The sequence below is a fragment of the Coregonus lavaretus genome, assembly GCF_964263955.1.
Source record: "Coregonus lavaretus genome assembly, chromosome: 22".
In the NCBI taxonomy this organism is placed as follows: domain Eukaryota; kingdom Metazoa; phylum Chordata; class Actinopteri; order Salmoniformes; family Salmonidae; genus Coregonus; species Coregonus lavaretus.
In genome coordinates this window covers 39,682,047-39,698,691 of record NC_140009.1, presented here as the reverse complement: position 1 = coordinate 39,698,691, position 16,645 = coordinate 39,682,047, and the positions used below count along the sequence as shown (strand labels likewise).

The following is a 16,645-nucleotide window of genomic DNA, read 5'->3' as shown; positions in this document are numbered from 1 at the left end:
CCCACACAGCGTCTCACAAAGCCACGGCGGTTGGAACCAAAAATCTCAAATTTGGACTCCAGACCAAAGGACAAATTTACACCGGTCTAATGTCCATTACTCGTGTTTCTCGGCCCAAGCAAGTCTCTTCTTATTATTGGTGTCCTTTAGTAGTGGTTTCTTTGCAGCAATTCGACCATGAAGGCCTGATTCACACAGTCTCCTCTGAACAGTTGATGTTGAGATGTGTCTGTTACTTGAACTCTGTGAAGCATTTATTTGGGATGCAATTTCTGAGGCTGGAAGCTCTAATGAACTTATCCTCTGCAGTTGAGGTAAATCTGGGTCTTCCATTCCTGTGGCGGTCCTCATGAGAGCCAGTTTCATCATAGCGCTTGATGGTTTTTGTGACTGCACTTGAAGAAACTTTCAAAGTTCTTGAAATGTTCCATATTGACTGATCTTCATGTCTTAAAGTAATGATGGAATGTTGTTTCTCTTTGCTTATTTGAGCTGTTCTTGCCATAATATGGACTTGGTCTTTTACCAAATAGGGCTATCTTCTGTATTCCACCCCTACCTTGTCACAACACAACTGATTGGCTCAAATGCATTAAGAAGGAAATAAATTAAACATTAACTTTTAAAAAGGCACACCTGTTAATTGAAATGTATTCCAGGTGACTATCTCGTGAAGCTGGTTGAGAGAATACCAAGAGTGTGCAAAGCTGTCATCAAGGCAAAAGGTGGCTATTTGAAGAATCTCAAATATAAAATATATTTTGATTTGTTTAACAGTTTTTTGGTTACTACATGATCCCACATGTGTTATTTCATTGTTTTGATGTCTTCATTATTATTAAACAATGTAAACAATAGTGAAAATAAAGAAAAACCCTTGAATGAGTAGGTGTGTCCAGTGCTTATAACTTTAAGTTAAAGCTGCAATATGTACCTTTTTGGGCAACATGACCAAATTCACATAGAAATGTGAGTTATAGATTCCCTATATATATACAAGTATGTGGACACCCCTTCAAATTAGTGAATTTGGCCATTTCAGCCACACCCGTTGCTGACAGGTGTACAAAATTGAGCACACAGCCATGCAATCTCTATAAACAAATATTGGCAGTAGAATGGCCTTACTGAAGAGCTCAGTGACTTTCAACGTGGCACCATCATAGGATGCCACCTTTCCAACAAGTCAGTTTGTCAAATTTCTGCCCTGCTAGAGCTGCCCCGGTCAACTGCAAGTGCTGCTATTGTGAAGTGGAAACGTCTAGGAGCAACAATGACTCAGCCGCGAAGTGGTAGGCCACACCAGCTCACAGAACGGGACCGCCAAGTGATCAAGCGCATAGCGTGTAAATTTGTCTGTCCTCGGTTGCAACACTCACTACCGAATTTCAAACTGCCTCTGGAAGCAACGTAAGCACAAGAACTGTTCATCGGGAGCTTCATGAAATGGGTTTCCATGGCCGAGCAACCGCACACAAGCCTAAGATCACCATGCGCAATGCCAAGCGTTGGCTGGAGTGGTGTAAAGCTTGCCGCCATTGGACTCTGGAGCAGTCTAAACGCGTTCTCTTGAGTGATGAATCACGCTTCACCATCTGGCAGTCCGACGGACGAATCTGGGTTTGGCGGATGCCAGGAGAACACTACCTGCCCGAATGCATAGTGCCAACTGTAAAGTTTGGTGGAGGAGGAATAATGGTCTGGGGCTGTTTTTCAAGGTTCGGGCTAGGCCCCTTAGTCCCAGTAAAGGGAAATCTTAACGCTACAGCATACAATGACATTCTAGATGATTCTGTGCTTCCAACTTTGTGGCAACAGTTTTGGGAAGGTTCTTTCCTGTTTCAGTATGACAATGCCCCCGTGCACAAAGCGAGGTCCATACAGAAATGGTTTGTCGAGATCAGTGTGGAATAACTTGACTGGCCTGAACAGAGGCCTGACCTCAACCCCATCTAACACCTTTTGGATGAATTGAAACACCGACTGCGATTCAGGCCTAATCGCCCAACATCAGTGCCCAACCTCACTAATGCTCGTGGCTGAATGGAAGCAAGTCCCCGCAGCAATGTTCCAAAAGCCTTCCCAGAAGGGTGGAGGCTATTATAGCAGCAAAGGGGGGACCAACTCCATGATTAATGCCCATGACTTTTGGTCATGTAGTGTGTCATTCTAAAAAATATAATAATTGTGGGTTTTGAAAATATATTTCACAGTGGTTTAGATGGTACAATGATTCTCTACACTATACATTGCTTGTTTTCTCACATTAACTGAAATTAGGCAAACAATTTTAGCAACCAGGAAGTGGCGAAGCGATTTCTGTATATTGCACCTTTAAGTAACAATAAGAAATCTAAGATGTGTGAAATAAATGACATCCAGCTCAGGGCTCCAGCTATGCATTTAGTTTGCTAACTTGCTAGCTAAGTGGCTAGATGTCAAGAGCACGCTTATTGGTTACAGCAGAGACATTCAATACCCTCCTGGTTTCCACCAGGAACACACTAGGTGCCCGGTATAGAATAAAACACAGGGTCTCAAAGAGTATGTTTTCAGTTTATTTTCTACTCCACCCCTTAATTCCCTAAATAAACTACCTTTTTGGTAGGAATTCAATAATTGCCTCAGTAGTTTGTGCATGAATACACCCCACCCCACGTATTACCACACAGTGTGTGTGTGTGTGTGACCTGGAATAGATCAGGGGTTGTGTGTAGTGACTGCGTCACAATGCCGTTGCCTCAGACACAAACAATAACACAGCCTCAGACAAGCAGCATTGCCGCAATAACCACTGAGGTAGTGAGCCAGCAAACACTGATCCAAAACGGAGGTCGTGTACGGCAGTAAAGGTCGACCAATAAGAGTACTACAGTATGAATCATAATACCCATAAAACCTAGCGTTCAAACAAGGAAATGGTTCCAATCGTTTTTCCACCAATAATTTTTCCCATTGGGGATTTTAGAAACACTTAAAATAAGGGCTGTGTTTCGTGTCGGCTTACGCTGACATGTCGTTTTGATAACTATAGCAACCATGGATAAATAAAATAAAATTAGCGGGGGGCTCTCAAAGCTACACTGAACAAAAATATAAACGCAACATGTAAAGTGTTGGTCCATGTTTCATGAGCCGAAATAAATGATCCCCGAAATGTTCTATACGCACAAAAAATGTATTTCAAAAAAAAAATTTGGGCACAAATTTGTTTATATCCCTGCTAGTGAGAATATCTCCTTTGCCAAGATAATCCATCCACCTGACAGGTGTGGCATTCCAAGATGCTGATTAAACAGCATGATCATTACACAGGTGCACCTTGTGCTGGGGACAACAAAAGGCCACTCTGAAATGTGCAGTTTTGTCACACAACACAATGCCACAGATGTCTCAAGTTTTGAGGGAGCGTGCAATTGGCATGCTGACTGCAGGAATGTCCACCAGAGCAGTTGCCAGAGAATTGAATATTCATTTTGAGTACAACCAACCAACCTCACAACTGCAGACAACGTGTATGGTGTCGTGTGGGCGAGCGATTTGCCGATGTGAACGTTGTGAACAGAGTGCCCCATGGTGGCGGTGGGGTTATGGTATGGGCAGGCATAAGCTACCGACGACGAACACAATTGCATTTTATTGATGGCAATTTGAATGCACAGAGATACTGTGACGAGATCCTAAGGCCCATTGTTGTGCCATTCATCCGCCGCCATCACTTTATGTTTCAGCATGATAATGCACAGCCCCATGTCGCAAGGACCTGTACACAATTCCTGGAAGCTGAAAATGTCCCAGTTCTTCCATGGCCTGCATACTCACCAGACATGTCAACCATTAAGCATGTTTGGGATGCTCTGGATCGACGTGTACGACAGCGTGTTCCAGTTCCCGCCAATATCCAGCAACTTCCCACAGCCATTGAAGAGGAGTGGGACAACATTCCACAGGCCACAATCAACAGCCTGATCAACTCTACACGAAGGAGATGTGTCGCTCTGCATGAGGCAAATGGTGGTCACACCAGATACTGACTGGTTTTCTGATCCACACCCCTACCTGGTCTGTGACCAACAGATGCATATTTGTATTCCTAGTCATGTGAAATTGTTGCATGTTGCGTTTATATTTTTGTTCAGTATATATAGGCAGTTTTTGGGTTCCATGTTCCCTACCTCCATCTCTAGAAGTTGACACAACACTTATTCTGTGTCCCAAATGGCACTCTATTCCTTAGATCGGCCCTCGTCAAAAGTAGTGCACTATAAACAGAATAGAGGGCCATTTGGGAGTGACATCTTAGTATATCTACCTCCTCCTCAAGACGTTGTACAGGAAATGTCCTGTTGTGGCAGTGTTAGTGGTGATTTGAATGGAGGCGTGACGTACCGGTGTGTAGCTGTGCACACTGCCTACGCTGTTGAGGTTGACAGAGGCCAGGCTCTGGTCAGAGAGGCTGTTGTTGAGGCTGCTCCGGGGGCTGTCACTGCCCTCCTTCTCTTTCTTGTATAATGCTACCTGGAACAAAGATGGTCGACGTTAATATCACTTGCTGGAACAAAGATGGCCAATGTTAATATCACTTGCTGGAACAAAGATAGCCAATGTTAATATCAGTTGCTGGAACAAAGATGGACAATGTTAATATCACTTGCTGGTACAAAGATGGCCAGCGTTAAAATATCGCCAAAGAGGGCTAAGGGTTTGCATGTCATTATGACAGACGATTACCTTGTTAGTTACAGTGTTGATTGCCAGAGGGGGAGAGGCATCTCCGTACATTATACAGTCCATTCGCAGGGACTCCGATTCCAGGCTGTAGGGGGTGGAGGCCTGGAGGAAAGAAGAGGAGAGAGATATGAGAGAGTGAGAGAGAAAGAGAGAGAGCTCTGCAGAACATTGATGGGATGGGATAGCATCTAATCTGAAGCAAGTACCACCCTCAGTCTGAGGCTGTTATACGATAAATCATCACATATTACATTAATATACAGTACATTCAGATACATTTGTGCATAAGCAAAAAAATCTGACGGACCGACGGTCGGTTGGTCTCCCAAAACTGCTAACTGTAAGAAGATTGGTTTGCAACAATGCAATCTTTAATTTATGATCAACTCTAAAAGAGAGGAGCGGGTTGCATGTTCCCTGACAAAGGTGCGTATATAGAATTGAGGGAACGGCTTCTTAATTTAAGAGTTGTATGAACATAGGAGCAAGGCAGGAGGAAAGAAGGAAGGAGACTGTGAGAGAATTAGTGCTACTGTACACTTACAAGAGAGGATGGCAGTTGGTGCCTCTCCCCCAACAACTTTTGACTAGCTGTCGGTTTTAACACTTTGAATACACCAGAAGAACAGTTAGACTTGTCACCTTATTAAAACAATGACTAGGACATGTTACTGTAGACTTGTCACCTTATTAAAACGATGACTAGGACATGTTACTGTAGACTTGTCACCTTATTAAAACAATGACTAGGACATTTATTTATTTATTTTACCTTTATTTAACTAGACAAGTCAGTTAAGAACAAATTCTTATTTACAATGACGGTCAAACCCGGACGACGCTGGGCCAATTGTGCGCCGCCCTATGGGACTCCCAATCACGGCCGGTGGTGATACAGCCTGGAATCGAACCAGGGGGTCTTTAGTGACGCCTCAAGCACTGAGATGCAGTGCCTTAGTCCGCTGCGCCACTTGGGAGCCCACGTTACTATAGACTTGTCAACTTCTATTAAAATTTTTACATTTACATTTTAGTCATTTAGCAGACGCTCTTATCCAGAGCGACTTACAGTTAGTGAGTGCATACATTTTTATTTTTTATACTGGAATTGAACCCACAACCCTGGCGTTGCAAATGCCATGCTCTACCAACTGAGCTACATCCCTGCCAGCCATTCCCTCCCCTACCCTGGACGACGCTGGGCCAATTGTGCGCCGCCCCATGGGTCTCCCGGTCGCGGCCGGCTACGACAGAGCCTGGATTCGAACCAGGATCTCTAGTGGCACAGCTAGCACTGCGATGCAGTGCCTTAGACCACTGCGCCACTCAGGATACCAAAATGATGACTAAGACATGTTACTATAGACTTGTCACCTTCTATTAAAACGATGACTAAAACATGTTACTATAGACTTGTCACCTTCTATTAAAACGATGACTAGGACATGCATGTTGTGGATATATACATGTATTAAATTGGAAACCAGACTAAAAGGCTTTGTCTGCGGCCAATAGGTCTAGAGAAAACCAATAAGAATACACATACGGAATACACATTCTCTTTAGACAGTGAAAGACAGCTATATTTCTGAGTAAAGCAAAGTACTATATTCCTGTGTGCCAATGTAACTACTCTTGAAAGTCTGCCCAGCAATGCAACCGAAGCGTAATAAAAGGGTTGAAGGGCTTGCATGCAAAAAATTTTTTATTCATGTTTGTGATAAAAAAATAATTCCAGAAGAAAATACTGTATGTCTAAATGGCAGCCTAGGGCCTTCTGTGGTAATTAACTGGAACAGAAGCCTAGAATACTCTCTCTCTCTCCCCCCCCTTTCCTTTTCTCTCACTCTTCCTCTCTCGCTCTCTTCTGCTAGCTCTCCCTTCCCTCTCCCCCTCGCTCTCTTCCTCCCTTCCCTAAACCGCTCTTCCTCTTTCCCATGCTCTCCTTCTCCCACTCCCTCTCTCTTCTGCTTCTGCCCACCCCTCTTCCTCTTTTCGTTGGACTGCGATGATTGTGCACTTTGCCGCTCCATGCCTGCTTTGTTTCCGTGGTGATGAGTAGGGCAGAGGTATATGCGTAGGGAGAGAATGGGCCTGCTGCTCCTCGATGCTCAGTGAGCTGCAGCACTGTGTTCAGTCAGGCGCTCAGATCACTGAACACCAGTGGTGTAGTGCTAATTCTTTAGGGGTAGGAGAGACGTGATTTTTCATGGCATGACGTCACCATCTAAAAAGAAGATAGGGGATGACTGTTGGCCGAAATGAGACAGCATCATGAGTCGTTTAAAATTAAGCAAAGAATGCAATACTCAATGACATAATAGTTCAGAGCAGTCCGGCCGTGATTTGATGCTATATTTTAGCCGACCCCCCGGTCAATCTGGGATATTTTGCTGCCCGGCCTGCTATACCGCTACATTTGTGCACGCCGTGGGTGACCATTAATCGGAACGGTGTAAATTGTATGTCGGCCCATGCTGGGAAAGGTTGGAGGTGTTGAAATCTGGGTTTGACACCAGTCCAGTACTCACCCTTTCTCCAGAGCGTGGCCTCTTCTTTGGCCTGGTGGGCAGTGTGTCCTCTTTAGGGTTGGTGTCTGTAGCCCAGTAGGACCCCTGGAGATGACAACAAACCAGATATTAACACTAGGGCCATACAAATGCTATGAGTTGTTTAAAAGATGCCCTGCTTCACAATCCACCCACTTGATATTAAGTAGTAAACAGTTATACAAATATCATGTTGGGTGTATCATCACACAAAAATCACTCTGCTACATAATAATACATCATTGATTTTCTAAACAAGACATAAGAAGTGGAGTAAATCAATGACTGTCTGTTTCCCAAATGGCGCCTTATTCCCTACATAGCGCACTACTTTTGACCATCGCCCATAGGGCCCAAAGGTAATGCACTATATAGAGCATACGTGCCCCTATATCCTTCCCTCTGTTCTCCCTTGTTCTCTTCCTAGGAGGCCCACTGTGCCTGACAGAATAGATTTCATATAGGAACACAAACATGGATTTTCCGCTCTCGTCTCATTGCCAATCTCCTCTCTCTTTCTAACTCCCTTTTTATCTCAGTATCACAACCCAGGGAAGTGGGCTACAGAACAAGTTGATAACGTGAGTACATGTTGTAGCTATCGTTATATCTCTGAGGTTCTCCTTCACAGTGTAAAACAGGAGAAATGTATGGCTACCCTCATGTTGCACATTGGGTCTCCCCTGCAGTTTTATTGATTGGTTTGACTTGTTATGTGAGTTAAGGCTCTGGTCAGGTCCACGTAGAGCTAATCAGGTGAGAACCTTTCTTCGTGTCAAACTACAGGCCTCGGCTGAGGATTCCAGTTGAATTATTGAGTTGATTTCCTCTCAATTCATTTTTCAACGGTTCACATCCCTATGGCCAAGAGAAACACTCTGGTGAAAACCAAATTGTTAAAACCTATAAAGAATGGTAGCCTGGAATTCAGACTCAAAGCACAGCACTCGGCTGATCACAGTAATTACGAGTACAGATACAGTACACTTGTGAGATATCACGTTTAAAAAAAATAAGAAATATGTTCACTTAAAAATGGGACTTCACTAATTGGTTATGTTTATACATTCACAAGGATCAGCAATTTCTTAAACACAGCACAAACAAGGACTATAGAAACCTCTGCTACCAAACACACTTTTCCTGGCACAGCACTTCACCTTTCCAACCACGTATCCATGGACTTCATAATTCATGGTAAAAAATAAGTTCAAACTAGAGAAAATGACGCAGCAGAAGACATACTCAAGTCACTCTGGATAAGAGCTAAATGACGAAAATGAAATGAAAATGAACTAATTTATTGCTACAAACCCACACGGCATTGAATCATAGAAGTACTAGTGGGGGTAGTTAAAGTACTTTTTTTTGCATTGACACACTAGCACCATACCATGTTAGGAAAAGTGTCCAGTAAGTTTGCAGTCCAGTGTGCACTCTTCAGTTAAAGTGTACAGTGCTTAGAGCTGTTCGCAGTTGAGTCGGTCAAGGGCTTCATCAAGCATGCCAAAGGACCTCTCCAGGTTGGTGAGCCTCCTGAGCAGGCCACTGTCGCTCTTTCCCCTCCTCCTCTTCTCCCCGGTGTGTGCTTGCCTAACTCTGGTCAGGACTGCCCTGATCCAAGACCAGGAGTTGATTTAGTTTAGTTTATTAGGATCCCATTAGCTACTGCACATGCAGCAGCTACTCTCCCGGGTGTCCACATAAAATGTACAAATACAAGACAAAGTACAGAACCATTATAGACAAGAACAACATCACTCAAAGCTCATCACTAAGCTAAGGACCCTGGGACGAAACACCTCCCTCTGCAACTGGATCCTGGACTTCCTGACGGGCCGCCCCCCAAGTGGTAAGGGTAGGTAACAACACATCCGCCACGCTGATCCTCAACACGGGGGCCCCTCAGGGGTGCGTGCTCAGTCCCCTCCTGTACTCCCTTGTTCACTCATGACTGCATGGCCAGGCACGACTCCAACACCATCATTAAGTTTGCCAATGACAAAACAGTGGTAGGCCTGATCACCGACAACGACGAGACAGCTTATAGGGAGGAGGTCAGAGACCTGGCCGTGGGGTGCCAGGACAACAACCTCTCCCTCAACATGATCAAGACAAAAGAGATGATTGTGGACTACAGGAAAAAGAAGAGGACCAAGCACGCCCCCATTCTCATAGAAGGGGCTGTAGTGGAGCAGGTTGAGAGCTTCAAGTTCCTTGGTGTCCACATCACCAACAAACTAACACGGTCCTAGCACACCTAAACAGCTTCTACCCCCAAGCCATAAGACTCCTGAACATCTAATCAAATAGCTACCCAGACTATTTGCATTGCCCCCCACCCCTCTTTTACACTGCTGCTACTCTGTTTATTATCTATGCATAGTCACTTTAAGAACTCTACCTACATGTACATATTACCCACAATTACCTCGACTAACCGGTGCCCCCGCACATTAACTCGGTACCGGTACCCCCTGTATATAGCCTCGCTATTGTTAATTTTACTGCTGCTCTTTAATTATTTGTTACTTTTATTTCGTATTATTTTATATTGTATTTGTGTGTGTTTTTTTTTGTTTTGGTATTCTTTCTTAAAACTGCATTGTTGGTTAAGGGCTTGTAAGTAAGCATTACTGTCACGCCCTGGCTCTGGGGACTCTTAAATGTTGAGCCAGGGTGTGGATTTTCCTATGTTTAGTTGTTCTATGTTTTCATTCTAGATCGTTTAGATCTATGTTGGCCAGGGTGGTTCCCAATCAGAGGCAGCTGTAGCTCGTTGTCTCTGATTGGGACCCATACTTAGGCAGCCTGTTTTCACTAGTCATTGTGGGATCTTGTTCCGTTAAGGTTTGTGTGTATAACCTAGGACTTCACGTTTCATTTGTTGTTTTGTTCGTGTGTCAGTACTGAATAAAGTATGTACGCTTATCACGCTGCGCCTTGGTCCGCTTCATCATCCAGTAACGATCGTGACAATTTCACTCTAAGATCTATACCTGTTGTATTCGGCGTATGTGACAAATAAAATTTGATGTGATTTTATTTGAACATAAGACATTACATTAAATTCAAAAAAATATTTATAAACAAAATAATAGTCATATACTGGAAAGACACCAAGAGACAACAAAAATATTATTTATACACTATTCCTACAGTATATACATATTCATATTCTTATATACAGGACAGTTAAATCAAATCTTTAGAAAGAGGAGAGGTGCTGAGATACAAGACGATTTTATCTGTTTTTGCTTTTTGCCTGAGTAACCTCTGGTGGCAGAACATTCCACGATGAGATGGAAAGGGTATACCTAATCAGTTGCACAAATGAATGCATTCAACCGAAATGTGTCTTCCGCAATTAACCCAACCCCTCTGATTCAGAGAGGCGCGGGGGCTGCCTTAATCAACGTCCATGTCGTCGGCGCCTGGGGAGCAGTTGTTGGGGGGTTAACTGCATTGCTCAAGGCCAGAACGGCATATTTTTGCACCTTCACGGTTCGGGGATTCGAACCAGCTACCTTTTGGTTACTGGCCAACACTCTTCTATACATAACTGAGAGCGACACAATAAAACTGATTTTGGTTTGGGTACCGTGAAGAAACTCATAGTGGCATGTCTGGTGGTGCCTTCAGAAAGTATTCATACAATTTGACTTAATTCACATTTTGTTGTGTTACAGCCTGAATTAATAAGTGAAAACATATTTTTAGTAATTTTTGAAAATGTATTGAAAATAAAATACAGAAATACACTACACACTACCAGTCAAAAGTTTAGACAAACCTACGAACTCATTCAAGGGTTTTCCTTTATTTCTTTTACTATTTTTTACATTGTAGACAACAAAACTATGAAATAACACATATGGAATTATGCAGTAACCAAAAAAGTGTTAAACAAATCAAAATATGTTTTATATTTGAGATTCTTCAAATAGCCACCCTTTGCCTTGATGACAGCTTTGCACACTCTTGGCATTCTCTCAACCAGCTTCACCTGGAATGCTATTCCAACAGTCTTGAAGGAGATCCCACAAGCGCAAACCAGATGGGATGGTGTATCGCTGCAGAATGCTGTGGTAGCCATGCTGGTTAAGTGTGCCTTGAATTCTAAATAAATCACAGACAGTGTCACCAGCAAAACACCCCCACACCATAACACCTCCTCCTCCATGCTTTACGGTGGGAAATACACATGCGGAGATCATTCGTTTACCCACACCGCGTCTCACAAAGACACGGCGGTTGGAACCAAAAATCTCAAATTTGGACACCAGACCAAAGGACAAATTTCCACCGGTCTAATGTCCATTGCTCGTGTTTCTTGGCCCAAACAGTTCTCTTCTTCTTATTGGTGTCCTTTAGTAGTGGTTTCTTTGCAGCAATTTGACCATGAAGGCCTGAGTCACACAGTCCCCTCTGAACAGTTGATGTTGAGATGTGTCTGTTACTTGAACTCTGTGAAGCATTTATTTGGGCTGCAATTTCTGAGGCTAGTAACTCTAATGAACTTATCCTCTGCAGCAGAGGTTGGGCTCCCGAGTGGCGCAGCGGTCTAAGGCACTGCATCTCTGTGCTTGAGGCGTCACTACAGACCCCTTGGTTTGATTCCAGGCTGTATCACAACCGGCCGTGATTGGGAGTCCCATAGGGCAGCGCACAATTGGCCCAGCATCCTCCGGGTTTGGCCGGTGTAGGCCGTCATTGTAAATAAGAATTTGTTCTTAAATGACTTGCCTAGTTAAATAAAGGTAAAATAAAATAAATAAACTGTAACTGGGTCTTCCATTCCTGTGGCGGTCCTCATGTGAGCCAGTTTCATCATAGCGCTTGATGGTTTTTGCAACTGTTTTGAAGAAACCTGAAATATTCTGTACTGACTGACCTTCATGTCCTAAAGTAATGATGGAATGTCGTTTCCCGTTGCTTATTTGAGCTGTTCTTGCCTAAATATATACTTGGTCTTTTACCACATAGGGCTATCTTCTGCATACCTACATTGTCACAACACGGCTGATTGGCTCAAACACGTTAAGAAGGAAAGAAATTCCACAAATTAACTGTCATTTACATTTACATTTAAGTCATTTAGCAGACGCTCTTATCCAGAGCGACTTACAAATTGGCATCAAGGCAAAGGGTGGCTATTTGAAGAATCTCAAATATTAAATATATTTTGATTTGTTTAACACTTATTTGGTTACTACATGATTCCATATGTGTTATTTCATAGTTTTGATGTATTCACAAACTGGCTCTCATGAGGACCGGTACAGGAATGGAAGACCCAGAGTTACCTCTGCTGCAGAGGATAAGTTCATTAGAGTTACCAGCCTCAGAAATTGCAGCCCAAATAAATGCTTCACAGAGTTCAAGTAACAGACACATCTCAACATCAACTGTTCATAGGAGACTGTGTGAATCAGGCCTTCATGGTCTAATTGCTGCAAAGAAACCACTACTAAAGGATACCGATAAGAAGAAGAAACTTGCTTGGGCCAAGAAACATGAGCAATGGACATTAGACCGGTGGAAATTTGTCCTTTGGTCTGGAGTCCAAATTTGAGATTTTTGGTTCCAACCGCCGTGTCTTTGTGAGACGCGGTGTGTGTGAACGGATGATCTCTGCATGTGTATTTCCCACCGTAAAGCATGGAGGAGGAGGTGTTATGGTGTGGGGGTGCTTTGCTCTGTGATTTATTTAGAATTCAAGGCACACTTAACCAGCATGGCTACCACAGCATTCTTAGTGGGACTATCATTTGTTTTTCAACAGGTCAATGACCCAACACACCTCCAGGCTGTGTAAGGGCTATTTTACCAAGAAGGAGAGTGATGGAGTGCTGCATCAGATGACCTGGCCTCCACAATTCCCCGACCTCAACCAAATTGAGATGGTTTGGGATGAGTTGAACCGCAGAGTGAAGGAAAAGCAGCCAACAAGTGCTCAGCATATGTGGGAACTCCTTCAAGACTGATGGAAATGCATTCCAGGTGAAGCTGGTTGAGAGAATGCCAAGAGTGTGCAAAGCAGTCATCAAGAAAAAGGGTGGCTATTTGAAGAACTTCAAATATAAAATATATTTTGATTTGTTTAACACTTTTTTGATTACTACATGATTCCATATTTGTTATTTCATAGTTTTGATATCTTCACTATTATTCTACAATGTAGAAAATAGTAAAAATAAAGAAAAACCCTTGAATGAGTAGGTGTTCTAAAACTTTTGACCGGTAGTGTAGATGAAGGGGAGGAGACAGGTTAAAGAAGGATGTTTAAGCCTTGAGACAATTGAGACATGGATTGTGTATGTGTGCTATTCAGAGGGTGAATGGGCAAGACAAAAGATTGCCTTTGAACGGGGTATGGTAGTAGGTACCAGGCGTGCTGGTTTGAGTGTGTCAAAAACTGCAATGCTGATAGGGTTTTCAAACTCAGCAGTTTCCTGTCTATCAAGACAAGCATACCCATAACATGATGCAGCCACCACCATGTTTGAAAATATGAAGAGTGGTACTCAGTGATGTGTTGTGTTGGATTTGCCCCAAACAGAACGCTTTGTATTCAGTACATAAAGTTAATTTCTTTGCCACATTTTTTGCAGTTTTACTTTTGAGCCTTATTGCAAACAGGATGCATTTTCTGGAATATTTTTATACTGTACAGGCTTCGTTCTTTTCACTCTGTCATTTAGTTAGTATTGTGGAGTAACTACAATGTTGTTGATCCATCCTCAGTTTTCTCATATCACAACCATTAACCTCTGTAACCGTTTTAAAGTCACCATTGGCCTCATGGTGAAATCCCTGAGTGGTTTCCTTCCTCCCGGGCAACTAAGTTAGTTCTGTTTGTGCAGTTAAGGGCAAGGTGTGCAGCTTGGTTTTGAGCCAGCTGCAGCTTTGCTAGTTCTTTCTTTGCTGCACCTGACCATATTACCGGACGGTAATCAAGATGGGATAAGATCAGTGACTGAACAAGTAGTACAGTTGATCTTTGTGTAAAAAACGCTGAACATCTTTTTATAAACAGACATGCCTCTCTCCCCATCTTCACAACAACTTTGTCAGTATGACTTAACCATGATAACTGACCATCCAATGTTACTCCTAAGAGTTAAGCTTCTTCAACTTGTTCAATTGTACACCCTTTATGCACTCCAGTTGAGGTTTAGGTCTAAGAGAATGCTTTGAACCAAATACAATGCTTTTGGTTTTAGATATATTTAAGACTAGCTTATTGTTAATTATCCATACTGACACTGACTGTAACTCCTTGCTAAAGCCGATGTTACACAAAGCATTCTGAACGCAATTTATGTTGCGTGCAACAAAGTTGCATCTGGGTTGCTCTGTGTGTCACCCCCCAAAAATTGTGCATAGACGATGTCGTCCCCACAGTGACTTTAAGAACGTATTCCAACCAAAAACCCTGGATTACAGGCAATATCCGCGCTGGGCTAAAGACTAGAGCTAGCGCTTACAATGGGACACGGACATGGACGCATATAAGAAATCCCGCTACAACCTCCGACGAGACATCAAACATGCAAAAGGGAAATACAGGAGAAAGGTGGAATCCTACGGATTACAAAGGGAAAGCCAGCCATGAGTTGCCCAGCGACGCAGAATTCCAAAACGAGCTAAATACATTTTATGCTTGCTTCGAGGAATATAACACTGTGCCTTGCGTGAAAGCTCCTGCTTTTCCGGATTACTGTGTGATCTCGCTCTCTGTGGCCAATGTCAGCAAAACATTTAACCAGGTTAACAATCACAAGGCTGCCGGGGCAGACGGAATACCAGGACGCATTCTCAAAGCATGCACAGACCAGCTGGCAGGTGTCTTCACAGATATTTTCAATCTCTCCTTGTCCCAGTCTGTAATCCCAAAATGTTTCAAGCTGACCACCATTGTCCCTCTTACCAAGAGCTCCAAGGTAACCTGACTAAAAACCCTGTAGCACACATCTGTAATTATGAAGTGCTTTGAAAGGCTGGTCATGACACACATCAACACCATCATCCCAGACACCCTAGACCCACTCCAATTCGCATACCGCCCCAACAGTTCCACAGATGACACAATCTCAATTGCACTTCACACTGCCCTCTCCCACCTGGACAATAGAGGAAATAACTATGTGAGAATGCTGTTCATAGACTACAGCTCAGCGATCAACACCATAGTCCCCTCCAAGCTCATCACCAAGCTAGGGACCCTGGGATTTAACCCCTCCCTCTGCAACTGGATCCTGGACTTCCTGATGGGTTGGCCTCAGGTGGTGAGGTAAGGCAACAACAACTACGCCACACTGACCCAAAACACGGGGGCCCCTCAGGGGTGTGTGCTTAGTCCCCTCCTGTATTCCCTGTTCACCCGCGACTGCGTGGCCATGCACAACTCCAACAACATCATCAAGTTTGCTGACGACACGATGGTGGTAGGCCTGATTACCGAAGGTGATGAGTCAGCCTACAGGGAGGAGGTAAGAGACTTAGCAGTTTGGTGCCAGGATAACCACCTCTCCCTCAACGTCAGTAAGACCAAGGAGCTGATCGTGGACTATAAGAGAAAGAGGGGAGAGCACGCCCCCATCCACATCAACGTGGCTGTTGTGGAGCGAGTCAAGAGCTTTAAGTTCCTTGGCATCCACATCACTAAAGACTTAATATGGTCCACACAAACCCGCAATGCCTCTTCCCCCTCAGGAGGCTGAAACGATTTGGCATGGGCCCTCAGATCCTTAAAAATGTATACAGCTGCACCATCGAGAACATATTGATAGACTGCATCACCGCTTGGTATGGCAACTTGACCGCAAAGCGCTACAAAGGGTGGTGCAAACAGCCCAGTACATCAATGGGGCCAAGCTCCCTGCCATCCAGGACCTCTATATCAGGCGGTGTCAGAGGAAGGCCCGGAAACAAGCCATAGACTGTTCACTCTGCTACTGTCCGGCAAACGATACCAGAGCATCGGCTCTCGGACCAACAGGCTCCGAGACAGCTTCTACCCCCAAGCCATAAGACTGCTAAATAGCCAGACTGCTAAATAGTCAATTAATTGTACTCGAACTATCTGCACTGACTATCTTGCACTGACCCTACACACACTTACTAGACTTTATATACACACACTCACACTACACTCCCACACAAATCCCTCACACATTCAAACACTACATATGCACACACACACAACACACATACCGACACAACAAACGCACACACACACTTTAACACTCATCATTTGCTGCTGCTACTCTGTTCTTTATTTTACTCTTATTATTATCTATTCTGATACCTATTCACTTTATCCTGCCTTCATGTACATATCTACCTCAAGAACCTCTGCA

At 43.7% G+C, this 16,645-nt stretch overlaps 1 protein-coding gene across 1 annotated transcript in view; it reads right to left on the bottom strand.

Moving 5' to 3' along the window:
* Positions 1-16,645, bottom strand: part of LOC311149391 (forkhead box protein J3-like) — a gene marked incomplete at both ends in the record, with an annotated part of 52,462 nt that overhangs the window by 21,913 nt on the left and 13,904 nt on the right. Inside the window, 3 exons of the mRNA XM_084186569.1 lie at positions 4,390-4,518; positions 4,732-4,833; positions 7,263-7,346. Coding sequence (XP_084042695.1) covers positions 4,390-4,518; positions 4,732-4,833; positions 7,263-7,346 — 315 coding nt within the window. The remainder of the gene's footprint in view (positions 1-4,389; positions 4,519-4,731; positions 4,834-7,262; positions 7,347-16,645) is intronic.